General features: G+C 37.8%; 1 protein-coding gene across 39 annotated transcripts in view; it reads right to left on the minus strand.

Moving 5' to 3' along the window:
• The window catches only part of MAP4K4 (mitogen-activated protein kinase kinase kinase kinase 4), a 234,604-nt gene that overhangs the window by 100,892 nt on the left and 113,685 nt on the right, over nt 1–20,027 (minus strand). For all 39 annotated transcript variants that reach the window (XM_054578022.1, XM_054578017.1, XM_054577997.1 and 36 more), the window contains exon 4: nt 1,191–1,316. In XM_054578022.1, the coding sequence (XP_054433997.1) occupies nt 1,191–1,316 (126 nt within the window). The remainder of the gene's footprint in view (nt 1–1,190; nt 1,317–20,027) is intronic.

A 20,027-nucleotide genomic window follows, 5' to 3' on the forward strand; every position in this document is an offset into this window, starting at 1 on the left:
AGTAAACTATCATGGACATCAATATACACCCAAGGCAAGTTAAAAAAGCACAATCTAACCTCGTTGTGCTCTTCTTAAAGATCTGGGCACATGATCACTTTGGAGGCATTCAGATTATTGAGAACATTTCACTGTCAAATTTATTACTTATGTATATTTAGTCCAAGAGATAGAGAGCTTCTTAATGTTCCTTCTTTCTCTTTAGCACAAGAGCATGGGAGAATCATTTTGTTCTTAATAGTTACTCAGTTATCAAAAATTTGATACAAAGACTCCCTAACATTGTTTCTCATTTGGCAGATTCAAACTATTACGAATCTCAAGCTATTTTACATTGAATGGATAGTACAAAAGAGGAATGTTATTTTTAAGTAATACACAGTTTTTAAAACTACAGTATTTGCTATATCTAAATGTCTAAACAACATGGATACAAGTATATTTTTAAAATACCCAGAAAACACAACTGAATTGAAATAAAGTTTTAACTATCATGGGGTTTGGTCCATGGAAAAGAAAGTAAGTGTTTCCCCTGTACTTTCTTAATTTTGCAAATTTTCCACAATGGCTTTTTTTAAAAATTAGGAAAATATTCATCTATCTTCCTGCTTTCTAAGCCCAGGGCCTTTGGCATAACTAATAATGATAACCATATTTCTGACAGAATCTGAGTTTCATCATGTTGAATATAAATGTGTTTAATAAGAGGTAAGTTTGAATATGTCCAGCCCAGAAATTTCCCTGGAATTTATTATTTTTAATTAACTGTTATCATTAATATTATTAAAAATTACTGACATAAGTTTGTTTTTCTGCAATTTGTCTCTCACTTCCAGGTGATAAATAAAGATGCATTCAGCTGAGTTTCCATATTAATTAATTTCCATAAATAAAGTTTTAATTTTAGTTTGTTTTTATTTTTAAGTTCCTAATATCCTTCCCTTTGGTTACATTTCCTTTTAAAACATGCTGTTTAATTCCTGAAATACAAATTTAACTCTTTCCCAGGCAAAGTAAAATCAATATCAAAATAAACAATCAGTATAATGTCAACTAAAAAGGCCAAAAAAGACACCAGACATTAGCTCCTTTTTCTTTGCTTTTTTCTTTCCTCCCTCTGGGAGGTCCCTAATGCCCTTTTAATACAACCCAAGAGGAAACCCCACAAAGGCTAGGAAACATGTGCCCACCCAAAGCTGGTCATCATGTCCTGGAGGGCTCTTCTTAATGAAAGCACCATAATATGTTGCAATATTTCTATGATGAGAATATTTCTTCAGCATATTTATCTCCAGTTTGATTTCTTCCTCTTCATCCTTTAGAAAAAATAAAAATAAAATGTGTGGCTTCTAAATTATGAGCATGATTATACTGGAGTTTCCAGTCCCCCCAGCAAAGGATAGAGATCGATTTACTTTATCCTCTTGTCAAGAACTGGGGACTTTGAAATGTGATTTACAAGCCATGAATGAAACACATAAGGTATAAAAGGTAAAGATGAACACAGGAAGCATGGAGCAGAGGGCACTTGGAGTCCCAGCTCTTGAACTAAGGGACCCTAAGGCAATTTACTCCACTTCTTTGGACCTCAATTTGCTCATCTGTAAAAATGGGAGGAAAAAAAAGTAATTGACTGATACTATTTAAATTAATTACTAGAAAGGCTATTTCTTTTCTAGAATCCACTTGTGAACATAAATCTCCTGGCACACTTAAGGCAGAGAAGGTTCACTTCTAACAACCTCAAACAACAGCTTCACCTTCTAGCGAAGCCAGGGGCAGATTACTGAATATAGGCCAGCACTGCAGGCCCAGTGGGCAGTAGGCTTAGTGAGAATCCACCACCTTAAAAAAAGAGCCAGGTGAATCCAGCGTGCCCCGGTAACAAAACACTAATCAGTGACAGGGGAATGTTCTGGACTCAGCTCATCCCCAGCCTCTTGCTTTATTAAAAAAGATATGCAGGGGAAGAAATGCAGAGTTATGTGAGAAGATCAGAGAAGGAATGGAAAAAAGAGAATGACACAGCTCTGAAAAATAAAAACAAGTCACCTTTATGAATGCCAGTTTCCACCTTTCTGTCATAGATACCTCTGGGGAAGAAACCACACCAGCATGCTGATTCTGCCTTTTGTTCCAGACACACGAACCAGAGAGAGGGTTCTGTTACACCATCTCCAAAGAGTCATGCTAAGAAAAACTTACAGGTAGCATGGGAACAAGAGGAAAGCAGAATTAAAGTAAGAAAAAACAAAGAAGTTGCAGGATAAGAAAACATCAGCTATGGTTAGTGAGAGAGAAACTAAAAAGATCTTTGAGAAAAATCTGATAACCAGATTCCCTTTACTACATATATTTTCAAAATGAAATGATGGCTGGTTCCCTAAAACTTCCTTACTCTTCTGCACTGACACACTCATTCCACTTATAATTGATGTTCTTCTAAAGACTCAGAAGTTTCTAAGCAGTCTAGGTACATGTGTGCGCCTATACAAGGAAAGAAGATAGTGCACATGAGAGCACATGCTCACATACGCACACAGGGAGAAACCCACTAACAGGAAGAAAAAAGGTGAGAAACACACAGAAGCAACCTGTTACCTACCGCCTAGCATCTCCCAGTGCCCTCTGGCATCTGTGAAGCACTCACAACCTTCACAGACTCAAAATAAGTTTGTTTTGCAAATACTGTTCTTTAATATAAAAGATGACACATCATTAATCAGATATTAATAAAAGGACCAAATGAAAAATATAAAATATCATTTAAAGTACAACTCCCAAATTGTACTTTATTTAGTTGAAACCAAATATATAACAAAACATGTAATCATCTTAAAACAGTGATTTTCAAAACAGCGGCTTTTAGCATGGTTCTGAACTAACACTTGGTTCCAAGTATAGAATATTACAGCATATTATATGGCCATAGTTGTCATGTGGCTTTGAAGATAATGACTGCAAATAAGAGCAGAGTCACATGGCCAAGTACAGTCTATACAATAGTCTGTGCAAAAACCCTCATTCAAACCCTATACACCAAATGTGTATTGTTTCATCCGTAATTTCAACATGACCATGGTTGAAGTAATGATGAAGAATGTGATACTGAATAAGCAGGATAACTATCTTAATTCTAAATGAAACCAGTGTTTAGCCTGGCTAATGTTACACAATAACACACTTCTATTGGGACAGTTCTTCAAAGGAACTTTATACTATATAAAGCACAACAGTTAACAATTTTTATTAACATAAGGCACAAGGAAGCAAGCCGCAAATAAAACTAGAAAGCCCAGTTCATCAAAAGATTTATCGTATGCTTTCCAAACACTCATTCACATGCACAGTGTATGTTCATAGTGTACACAAAATCATTTACATGCACAATCATTCACTCACATAGTATGTGTATAGTGTATACATACCCATTCATACAAACAGTGCCATTCACACCATAGTGTATATGCATAATATACAAACACTCATTCACACACACAGCATATGTGCAGTGGTACACACTCATTCAGACACATAGTATATATGCATAATGTACACTACTTCACATCAGTGTCATTCATGTGCATAGTATGTATGTATAGTATACACACATTCAACCACAGTGTCACATGCAGCGTATGTGCATAGTGTACACACACTCATTCACATGCATGTCATTAACATGCATAGTGTATGGGCATAGTGTAACTCATTCACATGTATAGCATATATGCACTGAGTACACACACTCATTCACACACATAGCTTATGTGCATAGTGTACAGTGACCACAACTTATTGGCACAGGCCACACAGAGCCTGCTATCTTCTGAGTTACCACAAGTAGCTCCTGATGGTATCTCTGGATTCCTGAGCAGCCCAGGAAGACCCTAAAGACACTTGTCAAGATGGATAGATTCCTAACAAAAACTAGCATATAACTATGGCCATAAACATACTCATGTTGGAAAGGTGTGTGGTGTTACCTCTGAGACAAGGCCCACAGTTAAACACATTATTGGGCCCTGAAAAGCCAAATATCTCATTTTCTTTACAATGGACTGCAACTAGGTCAATAGAAAGTGAACTAAAGATTCTTTTCTTTTTATACAAATTGGTAAGCATACAAGGATCTGTGCGTAAAAAGAACAATGTTGAGCTGGAATAGGGAAAAATAAAAATATTTTACATTTTTGTTTTTGTGGTAACAGCAGACAATCACTTGTTGAAGTTATGAACATTCTTACTGGACAGTACAGACTTTGCTTTACCAATCCATCGTTGCCCCTACCTCTCTCACTCCCCTTAGTGGCTAAATTATTCCAAGGGTCATTATTACCTATGACATTCTTCCAGTAGGCTCTACTTCTCGAAAGAAAGCAAATGCTACCTCCATTTCTCCCATGAGACACTTCCTAAGTAACGATAAAGGATCACAACATATTTTAATTAGTTTCAGTATTTTTTTTTGTTACAGAGTCCACCAAGTTAAAATTCTTGCACATTTTCTACAATTAAAAATTCTTATAGGCTTAAATGCAGCACTGTCCACTGGTATGAAAAACACTTAATACACATACTAACAAATACTGTCAGCATATCATCATGGCACAATACATGTCCCTGAGTCGAATAGATAGACACACTTACTTTATGTAATGAAACCATGACTTACAAATATTCTTCCTCTTGCTTCTATGAGTATAGAATAGATGACTATTATATATCTTACAAAATACGGAGATATCTAGTACCTCAGTGTCATTTACTAATGAGTGCCCTCCTTGGAGAAAAAGCATCAGAAATGCAGAATCTGCCAACGGCTTTGAGCCAACTACAACTGGAAACCTAATTATGACCAATATTTATTAATATAGTGTTTTATGTTGTCTTTAGAGTTACAACGAAACAACTTCTGAGTTCAAACCTCCCTTTAACTGTTAGTTAAAAACAAGTTTGGTGGTCTCAATCCAACATTTAAACACATCATCAACAAACCCCCTCCCCCCATTTAGCCTGAGAAGATACAATAGAAGACAGAGTCAGAGTAGTCTAGAACTGAAATTTTAGAACAAATCCCACATCTGAAAAGAAAGTGGAACTGGAAAAAAAAAGTGCAAAGTGGAAAAAAACAAAACAAAAGAGAAGTTTATACATCCCACATAGGTAGAATGAGTCCAAATGGCTTTGCTCTTCATTCTCCTCCCTAGGAGGCCACAATCATACACAAATGAAAAAAAAAAAAAGATTAAGGTACTTGAAAGGGGAGAGAGGACATTTTGGAAAGAAAGGTAAGGCTCCCCCTTGCTTTTCTCCAGTGATGCGGCAGCTGCACATCCTACTTAATGATTTTAATACAGCTGATGCCAATTAGCATTTTGGACTCTAACCAGCGAGAGTGAACTCTCGTAGAAGAGGTCTTTGTCTCAGGCTGGGAGATGACTAGGAGAGGAGTTTTCTGTTGCCTTCCTTGGCTGCCAGAGAATGGGGGAGGGAAGAACATCAGCATAGTGGTAATTTCTGAAAGTAGCTATGGGTTTATAAATCAGTCATATGACAAGTCCTGCCCACCCCACCATCTGAGCACACAGGAGTACATATTATTTTTTTTTTTAATGACTCCTTAAGATGTTATTTAAACTTCTGTTACCTAAATGCCCTCTCCTTCCACTAATGGCAGTAACTATGTCAAGAGAGACAGGCTGACTTCAGATAAGCTAAGTAGGAGAATCTAAGAGGACTGGGCAATGTCGTAAGCTTACCGTTTTCCCCAGCACACCCCTCTACAGAATTAACAGCACTCATTAACAGCTGAACAAAAAACGAAGGGCATTTCATTATGCTCTCTAGCTAGTTGGTAATGTTATAGGCAAATATCTCTGGCAGATTTCACCACCAAAATGTGTAAATGAATATGCATTTAGAATGAAACCATCAACTTTTTAAAAGGGTTTACAAGACTATTTCAGTTAGCTACTACCAAGCCCTTATTTGTGTGACTATGAACCAGTAGAAAAGTGAGAAAATATTTATAATCCAGAGACAATCTTTTAACCGGCATATCCCAGCTACATCTAAGATTATTATTCATTACCACAACACACTGAATTAATCAAAATTAAGTTTTTTTACTCAGACACATGAAAAATTATACAACTCAGACTCAATAAAATTCAACCAAAGGTGAACAGAACTATGAAGGAAAGATTTTAGAACAAAATTAAGGTTGCAGGACCTGGTCAAAGGAAGGAATAAAAACCCAAGAGAAAAATTATAAAATTAACTAAATTGAAAAATCAGACATTCATGACATCTTGCTAAAAAGAGGCACTATTTTGAACGCATTTCAGACAAAAAGATATGCTCTCCAATTTTGCTAATGAACCAATAACTTTTGGAATTCCAAAGCCCTCAACTTAGAAATATATTTCCTAAGGTTATGGCTGCTATAGACAGTGATTTCTCTTACGTATCTGGGCAAAATAAACTAAAAACCTTCTGGAAAAGATTCACAATTTTGGATGCCCTTAGGAACATTAGTGAGTTGCGGTGATTCGTGGTAAGAGGTAAAAACATCAACATTAACAGGCATTTGGAAAAACTGGATTCCTGCTCTCATGTTTGATTTTGAGGGGTTCAAGATCTCAGTGGAAGAAGTAACTGCAGATGTGGTAGGAATAGCTAGAATTAGAAGTGGACCCTGAAAATATCACTGAATTGCTGCCATCTCACTATAAAACCTTAATAAATGAGGAATTGTTTATTATGGATGAGCAAACAATTGATTTCTTGAGATGGAATCTACTCGTGGTGAAGATGCTGTGAAAACTGTTGAAACAATAACACAGGACTTAGAACATTATATAAATTTAGTTGATACAGCAGCAGTAGGGTATAAGAGAACTGTTTGCAACAGCGAAAGATAGTCTACCATGGGTAACACACTATCCAATAACATCACAGGCTACAGAGAAATCATTCATAAAGAGTTCATCGGTGTGGAAAACTTGATTGCTATCTTCTTTTAAGAAATTGCCACAGCCACCCCAGCCTTCAGCAACCACCACCATCAACATCAAGGCAAAACTCTCCACCAACAAAAAGATTATGATGTACTAAAGGCTCAGGTGATGGTTAGCATTTCTCAGCAATACAGTGTTTTTAAATTAAGGTGTTTACAGTGCCTCTTTAGACATGTATTATTGCACACTTCATAGACTATGGTATAGTGTAAACATAACTTTTACTGTATTTTGCCGTGTATAATGCACACTCTTTTGCCAAATTTTTGAGGGGAAAAATAAGTATGTGCATTATACATAGGCAGTACTAATTCCACATCTATATAAATATTTTTAATTCTTTTATTTGTTTATTCATTAAAAGGGTAACTCTAGAAAGCAATAACAATATCCATATGCAAAACAATATCCTGGAATACGTAATCAGTTTTTTCTAAATACATATAAATAAATGAGTTAAAAATTAAAACAAAAGATTTTTTTTCCTGAAAGTTTCAGACAAAAACATGGGTGTGCATTATACAGGGCAAAATACGGGATATGCACTGGCTAAACAAAAAAAAAAAATTCCTGTTATATTCACTTTATTGCAGTGATTTGGAACAGAACCCACAGTATCTCTGAGGTGTGTCTATCTACTATCAGGGACTCTAAAGCAGGGCAACCAAAGGCAGGACATGAAATCTAGATCCTGATTGAAATGGAAAGCAAATCTACCAGATAAGGTCCAATGTGACCAAAATCAAATCCTCCACTTAAAACACTTGATTGTTGCTTGAAGGAAACCAGAATATGTCAACCCAAAATATGCTCTTTGACATAAAGATTATTTTGAACTAAACGCATCTGAAAAACAGCAAGTTCAAAAAAGACACTCTGACCTTCCCTTGGAATAAAACTCCCATTTGAACAATGTCTTCCCTCTACCAAATGGAAAAAACTTATCCCCAGAGACACTGAGCTGAGGTCGAGAGAATTCTGTCTAAGCAAATCTTTTTAAAATAACTCTTATCTTCCTTTAGCCTCCCCATACATTTTAGTTACTTTTCCACAATTGCCTCTCTTAGTGGCATACTTAGTTCACCAAGTATGAAAGCATTTGGGTTGGTTTTATTACTTCGAGTCATCATTTTTCTTGTGAAGGTTCCCACATATATATGAAATATACATGCTAATAAACAATCTTCTGCTTGTTTTTCTCTTGCTAATCTGTTCTTTACTATAGGGACCCTGGTCAAAAACCAAGAAGCGTAGAAGGAAAAATATTTTCCTCCCCTATTTAATCCAACTTGTAATTATATTATGAGGCCAAAAAGGGAACATTACAAAACAGTATGCTCAGAAAATTACAAAATACAGTGCTCAAAAGATTACAAAACAGTATGTTCTTGACATCAACATTTTGCCATTAACACAAGTGTGCAAGTATATTTAGATAACTACACTTTTTAAAGAGTCTACAGAAAGAAAAAGGAAGAAATGTTACCACAGATTGTCTCTGGATTATAAATATTTTCTTCTTTAATCTACCTAATATTCTTCAACTGACATTTTACTTTCCTAATTCGAGTGTGGTGGTGGTGGTGGAGGGATGGTGTTAAGAAGAGTTAGCTCCACAAAGAATTCAATGGAGGGCCCTGACCAGTGTGGCTCTGTTGGCTGGGCGTCATCCCACAAAGCAAAAGGTCACCCACTGGATTCTAACTCAGGGCACATGCCTGAGTTACGGGTTCAGTCCTCGGTCAGGGTGCATATAAGAGGCAACTGATTGATGTTTCTCTCTCACACTGATCTTTCTCTCCCTCTCTTTTCCCTCCCTTCCCCTCTCTCTAAAAATAACATTTAATTAATTAATTAATTAAAAATAATTCAATGGTGGGACTGAGCAAAAAAAGAGAGAAAGGGAAAAACTCATGGACAGAGACCACAGTGTGATTGCTGGAGGGAGTAGGGATGGTGGGAGGTGGCGGAGGGTATGGGGGGATAAATGGTGATGGAAGGAGACCTGACTTAGAGTGGTAAACACACAATACAGTGTACAGATGATGTGTTGTGGAATTGTGCATCTGAAATCTGTATTAATTTTGCTAACCAGTGTCACCCCAATAAAAAGGGGGAAAAAAGAACTAAAAATGTCTTTATTTCTGGCAACTCACACAGTCCACTGTCTCCCTGGACAAGTGTCCTCACCCTGCCTCCTCCTTGCTGTTCTAGAGTCACTGTCAATTTTGCTGCCAGGGCTTGCTTCCTCAAATGGTCAGTTAGTTATGCAGGTTGACAGGACCTTGAAGACCTAGAACCTTACTGGTTAATCCGTCTTCTTCTGGGTCAATGGCATCAGAAAGCTCCAATCTTGGCTTTAGAGTTATTTCTTGTTGTTTGTTTCAATGGTACCAATCCAGACCCACAACTTCTTGAGATCAGAAATTTCCACACTTAAGTCTTTCCTGGAGAAAAGCAGAAGGTAAATGGGGCCCAGAATCACCCATGATTCTGCCTTACCTTCCTGGCCTGCCAGAGGATCCCTTAAAGACACTCTTGCCTTGGTCAATTCATAGCCTTCTCTAAGGCAGGGGCAAACTCTATGAAGTTTCCCACAGTGGAAGCAGGAAAGGAATATTGTGCAGGCTGAACGATCTTGCTATAAAACACTAAAAACAGGCCCAAGTACGGAATGGCAACAAGAGGCATAGCTATGAAGATGGCATGGATGTCACAACAATACATGTTCTGCTTTTCTCTCTGGATCTGTGTGCTCACATGTATAATGCCCGGCTTACATATCAGATATAGTGAATCAGATAAGGGCTGGAAAGGGTCTTTGATTAAAAAGAATGAAGGGAACTTCTGTTCTTGGCCAAGATGGAGTATCAAGGACCAAATTTACCCTCCCACTTTAATAACTAAAATTAGACAAAACATATGAAAAAGTTTACAGCACTAAACATCAGGCATTGAAGGACAGTGATCTCTGAGACATGGGAAACATGAAAAAACCCTACAGCTGCCCAGCTTACTGCCTTGAGAGAGACTCCACATTGCAGCAAAGAGACAGGAAACCCAATCAGAGCCCAGGGGTTTCTTGAGTTGAGGAGATATAGCTGAGAGGCTGCAAAGACCATGACAGCTACTTTGCAGGACAGAAGACCAAAGTGTAAGCGAGCTCTGAGATGCCCTGGAGTATTCAGCAGAGCCCTGCTCCATACATTTTCATTAGGAAACTACCTAAAGTCAGAGAGAGAACCCCAAAAGGATTGGGGTGTGTCGGGGGGTAATACCCAGTGCTCACATGGACAGGGAATAGTGTCTGCTACCACTGCCCAGATGAAAAACTCAACATTCTTAGGAAGTTGTATAGAGCATTCAAGAAAGCTCTGGCTCAATTGGAGGGTCAAAATGAGCCCTAGACTAAATGCTGATCTGATACCAACAAACTAATCTTTAAAAAGGATCAAACTGTTTCCAGGTAACTAACTGCATCCCACAGCAAAGCTCAAAAATATTATAAGAATATAAAATGTCCAATACTCAATATGGTAAAAATCATATATCTAGCCTCCAATTAAAACTACGGGACATGCAAAGAGGCAGGAACAAATATATGTTGCAGGGGAGGAGGTCAACTTAAAACAAATCCAGAACACACACTGATGATGCAAAACTAGCAGCCAAAAACAATAAACCACTAACCATTATGCCTCCTGGGCACCTGCGCATGAAGAAATGGGAGGCTAGACTTGTTTGTTTTTGTTGCTGTTGTTGCTTCTTTTTTACAATTTTATACAGTGTTGATTGTTGTTCAAGTATATCACTTTCTCCCGCCCCACCTGCCTGCACCTCCCACACTCAATCCTACCCCTCTTTGGCTTTGTCCATGGGTCCTTTATACATTTTCCTTGACAACCCTGCCCCTTCTCCCCACCCGCCACCCTATTATCCCCTCCCCTCTTCCCACTGGTTTCTGTCAGCTTGTCCTTCATTTCAATGTCTCTGGTTATATTTTGCTTGCTTGTTTTGTGAGTAAACAAATGGGATTTCATCAAAATACAAAGCTTCTGCACGGATAAGACGACATCAGCAAAATGAAAAGGAAACCAACAATATGGGAAAATTTATCTGCCAATGATACCACAGAGAAGGGTTTGATCTCCAAAATATATTAAAAAACTCACATGAATCTATTCTAGGAAGACAAACAATCCAATTAAAAAATGGGCAAAGGACCTGAACAGACACGTCTCCAAAAAGGATATACACAGGGCCCAGAGACATATAAAACGATGCTCAGCATCACTAGCCATTAGAGAGATGTAAATTAAAACCATGATGAAATACCATTTCATACCAGTCAGAATGGCCATCAAAAACAAATAAATAAACATCAAATGCTGGTGAGTTTGTGGAGAAAAGGGAACCCTAAGCCATTCTGATTGTGGGAATGCAGACTGCTGTAGCCACTGTGGAAACAGTATTAAATTGCTTCAAAAAACTAAAAATGGAACTGCCTTTTGACCTGCAATTCCACTGCTGGGACTATACCCAAGAATCCTGAAACACCAATTCAAAAGAACCTATGCATCCCAATGTTCATAGCAGCACAGTTTACAATAGCCAAGTGACCAAGTGCCCATGTGCCCATCAGTAAATGACTGTATCAAAAAACTATGGTACATTTACACAATGAAATACTATGCAGCAGAAAGAAAGAAGGAGCTCAAAAAGTTAATGGCAGGATAATCAAGATGGTGGAGGAGTAAGTGGAAGTCACACTGACCTCCTCCCAGAACAAACCTGGAATTACAACTAAACTGTGGGCAACTCACCTGGAACAACTGAATAACAGTGAAAGAGGAGGCTTATAACCTTGGAGATAGAAAAATCGGCTTTAGTGCAATCTAATTGGTAAGGAGTGCAGTACATACTCAAGAAGGCAGGCAGGGTGCCCACGAGCTGCAGCACCAGAAGGATACCAAAAAAGCCAGTTGGCTCCCCCTGAGAAGAGCGGGGTCTAAACCAAAAGAGAGGATCTCCAGCCTACAGCACCAGAGCCCAAAAAGTACACAGAAAACAGCCAGCTGTGAAAAGCAGCAGGGAGCTCTCTGCCAGAGACGGGCAGCTAGAGACGCAAAGAGTCGTTTAAGGGGTCAATGCATACATTTTTATTTGCAGCCACTTACCCTGGTCCCCAGCAAAGGTGGGGGCAGAGTGGGCTAGAGACACTTGAGACTGTGGAAGGAGGTTTTGGGGAGAGAAGGGAGAGAGTAGCCAGAGGGATCCCTGTGCTGACTCCAACCCCATATGGCAGCAGCCATCTTGCTCAAGCAGAGACCACTCCCCCAGAGCAGCAGCGTCAGAGGACCCAGTAACCCCGCCCCCAGGAGGCACTCTGCCCTTCCCTGAGCTATCTAAGCCTGCCTGCTGAGTGCACAGTGACTTGATTAACAGCTGAAGGAGACAGCCACAGACAGTACATTCCTGGAAGTCTTGAACAGACTGCCTAAGTTCACACAGGGCCAACATCTGACATCATCAGAGGCAGATCCAGAAAGGAAAAACAGTGGTCTCCTGCCACAGAAGTTCACACCACAAAGTCAGGAAATCAAGACAGATCAATTTAAGAAGCAAAAGCAAAAGAAGAGTCTCACAAACAATGGGAAGGCAAAGAAATACCCTCCATTTGAAGAGAAAGGAGGAACCCCCAGAAAGAGAACTAAATGAAATAAAGGCAAGTAAACTATCAGATATTGAGTTCCAAACAACAGTTCTAAGGATGCTCAATGAGCTCAGTGAGCTCAGAAAGAGTTACAAAAAACTACAGAGAAACTACAGGGAACTTACTGCAAACTATATCAGCATGAAAAAAGGACACAGAAATTATCAAAAAGAGACAAGAGGAAATGAAGAATACAGTTTCTGAACTGAAGAACACAGTAAAAGGAATCAAAAGCAGGCTAGATGAAGCTGAGGACCAAATCAGCGAGATGGAGGGCAAGGCAGAAAAAAGCTCCCAGAAAGCGCAAGAAAATGAAAAAAGACTCAAAGAGAATGAAGATGCATTTAGGGAAATGCAGGACAACCTGAAATGCAATAATATCTACACAACAGGGATACCAGAAAGAAAAGAGGAACAAGGGATAGAGAACCTGTTTGAAAACGTTATGATCGAAAACTTCCCTAACTGGAGGAACGAAAAAGTCACAGAAGTCCAGGAAGCACAGAGGGTCCCATTCAAGAGCAACCCAATGAGGCCCATTTCAAGACACATCATTATTAAAATGGCAAATAGCAAAGACAGAGAATCCTAAGGGCAGCAAGGGAGAAAGAGGTAGTAACATATAAGGGAGCCCTGATATGGCTAGCAGCTGGCTTCTCAACAGAAACACTGCGAGGCAGAAGGGAGTGGCATGAAATACTCCACATCATGAAAAGCAAACACCTGCAACCAAGACTGCTCTACCCAGCAAGGCTCTCAATTAAAATAGAAGGCAAAATAAGGAGTTTCCCTGACAAAAGTAGGCTAAAAGAATATACCCCACCAAACCAGCATTGCAAAACTATGCTAAAGGGACAGCTTTGAGATGAAGAAAAAAGGTCTATGAATACCCATTTCCTTTCATAGTTGCCAATGCTTGATATTACTGATATTTTTAATACATATTAATCTATGACAATGATGTGTTATTTTAATTTTTCATTTATTATTTGTTGAAACTAAACCTGTTTGTTATATTTCTTGCCTATCTGTATTATTTTTAAAAAGCTTTAAATGACTTTTTGGTATTCTTTATCCATTTATCAATTAAAGGTTTTACAATTTTTTTCCCTAAAAAAAAAAAAACCACCCCAACTATTAACCCTTATAAATACTTTCCCGTTCTATTACTAGTCCTTTAACTTTTTTTATATGTAAATTACTATATAATCTTAAATGTTTAATATAGTCATATTGTCAATATTTTACTTTATAGCTTCTGGGTTTGAATGCTACTTCAGGGTAAGAAAAATATTAGTTTGTATTATCTCCTAAAACTCCTTCGATGCTACATATTGATTTTTAACTCACCTGAATATTTCTTGTATACTGTGTGAAATAGGGCTCTATATTTGTTTTATTTCAAGTAATATTGGTCCATGCACCTTCCTTATTTGTTGAATAAGGCTTATTTTCCCTATTGATTTGAAATATCAATTGAATCATATATTCCATTGTTAGATATACACATTTGTTTCTAGAATGCTCATTATATTTCATTGATCTACGTGATTATTTCTGTGCTGGTGCCATGTTGTTTTAATTGCTGAGAATTTATAATGGTTTTAAATTGTTTAATGTTTTATAATTGACTTTGACATTTAAAAGAATAAATAAAAACAATCTGCATTAAGAAAGAAAGAAAAAGAGAGAGAGAAAAGAGAAAGAGAGAAACGGAGCGAGGGAGGGAGGAAGATGGAACTCCCACGTTTTGCGACAACATGGATGGAAATGGAGAATATTATGCTAAGTGAAATAAGCCAGTTGGTGAAAGACAAATACCATGTGATGTCACCTGTAAGTGGAATCTATTCAACAAAATAAACTAAAGAACAAAATAAACCACAGGCACTGAAAGTGACCAGAGGGCATGGGGGAAGAGGACAATGGTGGAAAGAAGGAAAGGTACTAGATAAAGAACATGCTGAATGACCCGTGGACATGGACAACAGAGTGGGAATGGACTGTGGCAGCGGGGAGGGGGGGGGGCGGGGGGGAGGGGGGATGGGTGGAGGAGGGCAAAGGGGGGAAAATTGAGACAACTGTAATAGAATAAAACATGATTTAAAAATTAAAAAAAAATAATAAGGTACACAACTAAAAAAAAAAATGAAAGAAGGAACTCCTATCCTTTGTGACAGCATGAGTGGAACTAGAGAGTATAGTGCTACGTGAAATAAGCTGGGCAGTGAAAGTCAATCTGTTTTATATGGTCTGTTAAATTAGTGCATTTAAAAAGCAACAACTGGATTTACAGGTATTTCAACTCCTCAATTAGGATGGAAGAGCAAACCTCCCACACATTATATAGATCATCTGTTCCAACTTTTCCACAACTAAAAGAGAATAATCGTAATTTTTAAAAAATTTAAATCACACACAGGAAAAACCCTGAACAAAATTAATGTCTGCAATCTTCCTGCTTTTTGATAAGATCATTAAAAATATTTTTATTAGTTTATGCCTGAATCAAAAGTATAAAAATTAGCAAAAAATGAAGCAAGTAATTGCTCTATAGACCATTCTTGGAGAAGTGCCAGGGGAGGCAGGAGGTGGTCTTTGGGGATGGAGGGTACCTAAGAGCAGTATTTATATAGTTCAATCATTGTCCAATTCTTAAGGATATTAGTGGTCAAGCAAAGATTTTTTGTATACTTCACAGTTTTACTTTAATCTTTCCCTCACTCTTCTTGTCTCCTCCTCCCCCTCATTAAGCTACCCTAATTCTTGCTTATATTATTTGATACGTTTCATGATACAACTCAGTATGTGAGTGAAAAAAAAAGAAAAAGGAGAAATCAAACAATGATCACTTACAGAGGAGTAATGAAATCATCTTTTGGTTAACTATCTTTCAAATATGGCGATATTAAACCAAAATCAATAGTAGCTCTGACTGAGCTCTGGCTGGATAATAGAAATTTGCTACAGTATACCAATAAGGGTAACAGAAAATAAGCCTTAATTTGAATGTTATACACTGCCATTTTGTTGCAAATAATTATTTTCACTATGGATAATTTGCATTTCTGGAAAGGGATCCCCCTCTTTGTTCTGAAATAGCAGTTTCCATTCACTGATAACTGAGTTTATTCTAAAACATGTTTCACATGCCTGAAGAAATCTCAGAAGAGTCTCATTGAAACCACATATGAAGAACCATTCCCTTAGCTCTGAGTATTCAAAGATGGCATCCATAGAAGTGTTTCAAGAAGACATTGTCAAAAAGACGATGACTGAGTTCCACGTATCTCCAAGCAAAAACAAACAAACAAAAAACCAAGAATGAAGACATTATAATTCCTGACCTCATCCACTGAGGAGGTTTTAGGTAACTATCTTCAGATAAGAGCATTCATTTGACAGTACTGTACCACACAGCATCCACTCACACTGTGGCGAAGGTAGGACTCAGCATCTATGTTAATACCACTCCAACACTTCTCATAACTTCTTAAACCTCTGGGATCATTTCTCACTATGGTGGTGCAAAGGAAAGCTATAATTATCCTTTGCTTTATAAACAGCATTTGATACCATTCTTGAACACAACACATTCTTGAAGTAACTTGAAGACTGCATTAATCGCTAGTATCACCTGCCCTGTGGCAGCAGATAGGTGGACAGATGATCCACAGATGATCCACAGATGCTCCACTTTGAGAAGCTTTATACTCACTGCTGTGTGATAGACTAAGAGGGCCAAGTAAGGTTCCCAGAGGTCTATTAAACCAACAGCCAGCCAACAAAACAGCCCACACCACCGTAGCCTATTTTTTTGCCTGCCTACTATATAGTGAGATTCGGTCTATTGGTAAAGAATGATTAGCAGCATGTGTCCTTAACTATGTATGCTGTGACCTTCTTCATGAAACGACACAGTGATAAACTGCAGGTGCTCCTCTTAGGAAAAAAAAAATGTGAAAAGATGCCAAAACCCAGATACCAAAAGATCGGAGGAAACAGACAACCAAGTACCTTTAATATGTGATTCAACTAAAAATGATAATTTATTACTGAGAATGATACTAATCAGCTGTATTTTGAAGCTGTAGGGAACATTAAAACTACCTGCGGATACACACTGATGCTGCTACAGATTCATTTTAGTATTTTCCTTCTGAGACATATTCTGAGCATAATACCTATTATTGCTGATATTGAAAACTATTTGTAGTTTATCAGAAAATAATTTTCTTTTGAATGTAATTTTAAAAGAGATACAGGATTAATGTTTAAAATGTGACTTACTGTATTGAGGAATAAAAAGTATTTTCTAGAAAATATCTAATTTTAGAGTAGGAGATAATGACAATATTGACATAATTCAATTTAAACAGACAAATAAGAATAAGTTTTCACAAATTTTGAAGACCTGAGTTCACATCCTACCTGACCCTTGCTTCTTTTACTTTGTCTAGTACCCCTACCCAACCAGAAACAAAGGAGCTATATATAGGAGTTACTCAGAACAAAGGAAAGGTGTAGACTTCTTTCTTAGTAAGATCATCAAAAAGATAACTGATAAGCAAACTTTGTGTTAGCAATAAGGGCCGTCTACCTACACATTTCAAAACACTGTAGTTAAGTCATTTTGGTCTAAAAATAGCTCATTAAGAATCATGTTCCTACATCCATTTTTCCTCCTTCCACACATTTATACATGTGTGCACACACTGTGAGAAGGGAAACTGAAGGCTGACTCACTGAAGGAGAGATCTGGTCTCAGTCTGGCAACAAATAGTGACACTCCCTGAAGAACAACACAGTCCTCCATTTCTGGAAACCACCATCTTCCTGCATTCTGAAGGACTATAAAGCAAAACACATGGCGAGTTTGTGAGGAGCCTCCTGGGTCAGGCAGGCCACCTCACACTAGAGAGGAGAAAAAAAATCAAAAACCCCTGAGGGCCTACCTTCAGGTCTGAGGGGCTGGACTTCTACAACAAAAGGGGGAAAAAGTGAACAAGGAAGTAAACTCCACCATCATGAACACACATACATGCCAACTTCCTCAAATGGCATCTCCTCCTCCAAGAGGAAACTGACTTAAAGAGACTAAAATGCTAATCAGTTGGTTACATGTTCAGATAAATTTTTTCTCCAGTGAAGACTCTGAGAGGTCATTCACCAAATCAAACTCATAAGCGCAAAGGATATTACTGCTTTGCAAACTGCCCAACTCATCCACCTCCACCTAGAAATACAAACCCCAACTTTATCATCTGCTGTGATCCAAAAATGAAGGCGAGGAAGTTGCTGTCACTTTTCTTGACAGCTTTTTAACAAGAACCACATCCTTGCATGTGCCTATCCATTGGTACAAATGCATTCAATCAGCTCACTTAAAGGACACTGTGTGTGGACACTGGGACAGGACACAGACTTCAATGGCTACTGACAACTAGGAAAGCAAAACCAGCTGCTCTGAGGCTGAGGAAAGACCTCCCAAGGTGCACAGGGGCAGACCTTATAGACCAATTGCTAAGGGGGCTGGGAAAAGCCAGCATCAGAGAAATCCAGACAGAAGGAATCACAAAGCATGAAGATAAAGCAAGAACACCCATAGGCCAGTAAAATACTTTAACATTCTCAGAGCTTAGACTAAGTTATCAATTAAACAAAACAAATCTGGAAGAGAAGTCAAGAAAATCACCTCTTTTCCTTCCAAGCTCAGTATTAACTGGGAACCTCACATCTGAATCCATCAACGGTGCTCTCTCACAGTGAGTGAATTCACACGTGTGTACATTCAATAGCTTAGTCTTTTATTGAATATTAAGGCTTGGGCTATAAACTGCCGCACAAGAGTACTATAGCCTCTGTTTTCAATATTAATTAGGCTGACTAGTTTCTCCAACTAAGCTAAGACACGGAGTGGGGGAAAGACTGAGTTTAAAATGTAAAGCTCTTTAAGGCTTACAATCCTTACAAGGAAAATCTCAAAAGAAAGGAAAAAAAAATGCCTCTCCACTTAAGGGTCTAGAGCAAATAAAGGGTTAATTTGGTTCTTGCTCTTCAGAGCAAAGATCCCAGTCAGTGGTTAATTTTAACTGAAGACAATGATATCCTTAATGACCTGGGGGGAAAGTCATAAAATCTTAGGTATAATAAATAACAAATACCGGAGACCTTTGTGTCTTTAAATGGTATTTTAAACTTTTCAGGTATTATAAAAGCAACTGTCAATCCAGAACAACAGACTTGGCCCATAAGGGCCAATGCAAGAGCTAATGAGAATAAATGACTGCATATTATGCATATAAATTATAGTATGTATAAATTCATAATATATAACAAATATAATTAAATTAATACATGCACATTAAATACTTATATAAAGAAAAAACAACCAAACCACTACTTTAAAAATGTATCGGAGCTGCTAAGAAATGCCTTATCAGATTCAGCAATCCTTATGAGATTTGAATCAAACTAATTTACTCTGGCCAAAGTCTTCACTGATGCTTTTGCTACCTATTATATCAAAATGGCCATTTCTTAAACTTAGAATGAAGAAAGTTAGCACATATCCATCAGCACTGAACTAAGTGATTTATAGTTACACAGTAAGATGATCATACTTCTAATTCATTGAAATATTCAAGTCTGCACACAAAACCATTCTGAGTTCTTGAATCACTTGCATGTTCTGTGTAGGAAGTATACTTGGCATTATTCCATTGTGCACCAAATCATTTTCATACAGTTACAGAACTTCATTCTTAGACCAGATGTTTTTGGTGCTGGTGCTGCCCAGCACATGTAGAAACCCCAGAGCTGTGTCCACCCATCACAGACATGACATCACCGTTCAGCTTAGAGACAAGGTGGCAGCCACCTAATTTCCCTTCCACCCAAATGAAGCAACAGATGCTAAAGATTACATATAAACAAATACTGGGACGGAACAACCTCAGTTAAGCAACTAATGAAAGACTGAAGTCAAATTACCAGTAGAAATACAGTACCTATCAAATGGGTACCACATACTACATAAATTTGAAGTAGTCATCAGGCTTACAAAAAGTAAGTCATACACAGCTTCCATTTACTAACAGATTAGTAAGACTCAGTTTTTTAATACTCAGATGAGTTAAAATAATAAAATAATGAAAAATGCTTTGTCATTTAAGGAGTACCTGTCAAGGAAAATACAATGATTAGGTAACCATTACATACAGTGGTGATTAGTGCCCACCTTTCAAGATCATGTGGGTCAACTGGAAAAACAATTAAACATAAAAAACATT

This window comes from Pteronotus mesoamericanus, unplaced genomic scaffold, assembly GCF_021234165.1.
Source record: "Pteronotus mesoamericanus isolate MK-2021 breed Mesoamerican mustached bat unplaced genomic scaffold, CSHL_Meso_final contig_48, whole genome shotgun sequence".
Taxonomy (NCBI): domain Eukaryota; kingdom Metazoa; phylum Chordata; class Mammalia; order Chiroptera; family Mormoopidae; genus Pteronotus; species Pteronotus mesoamericanus.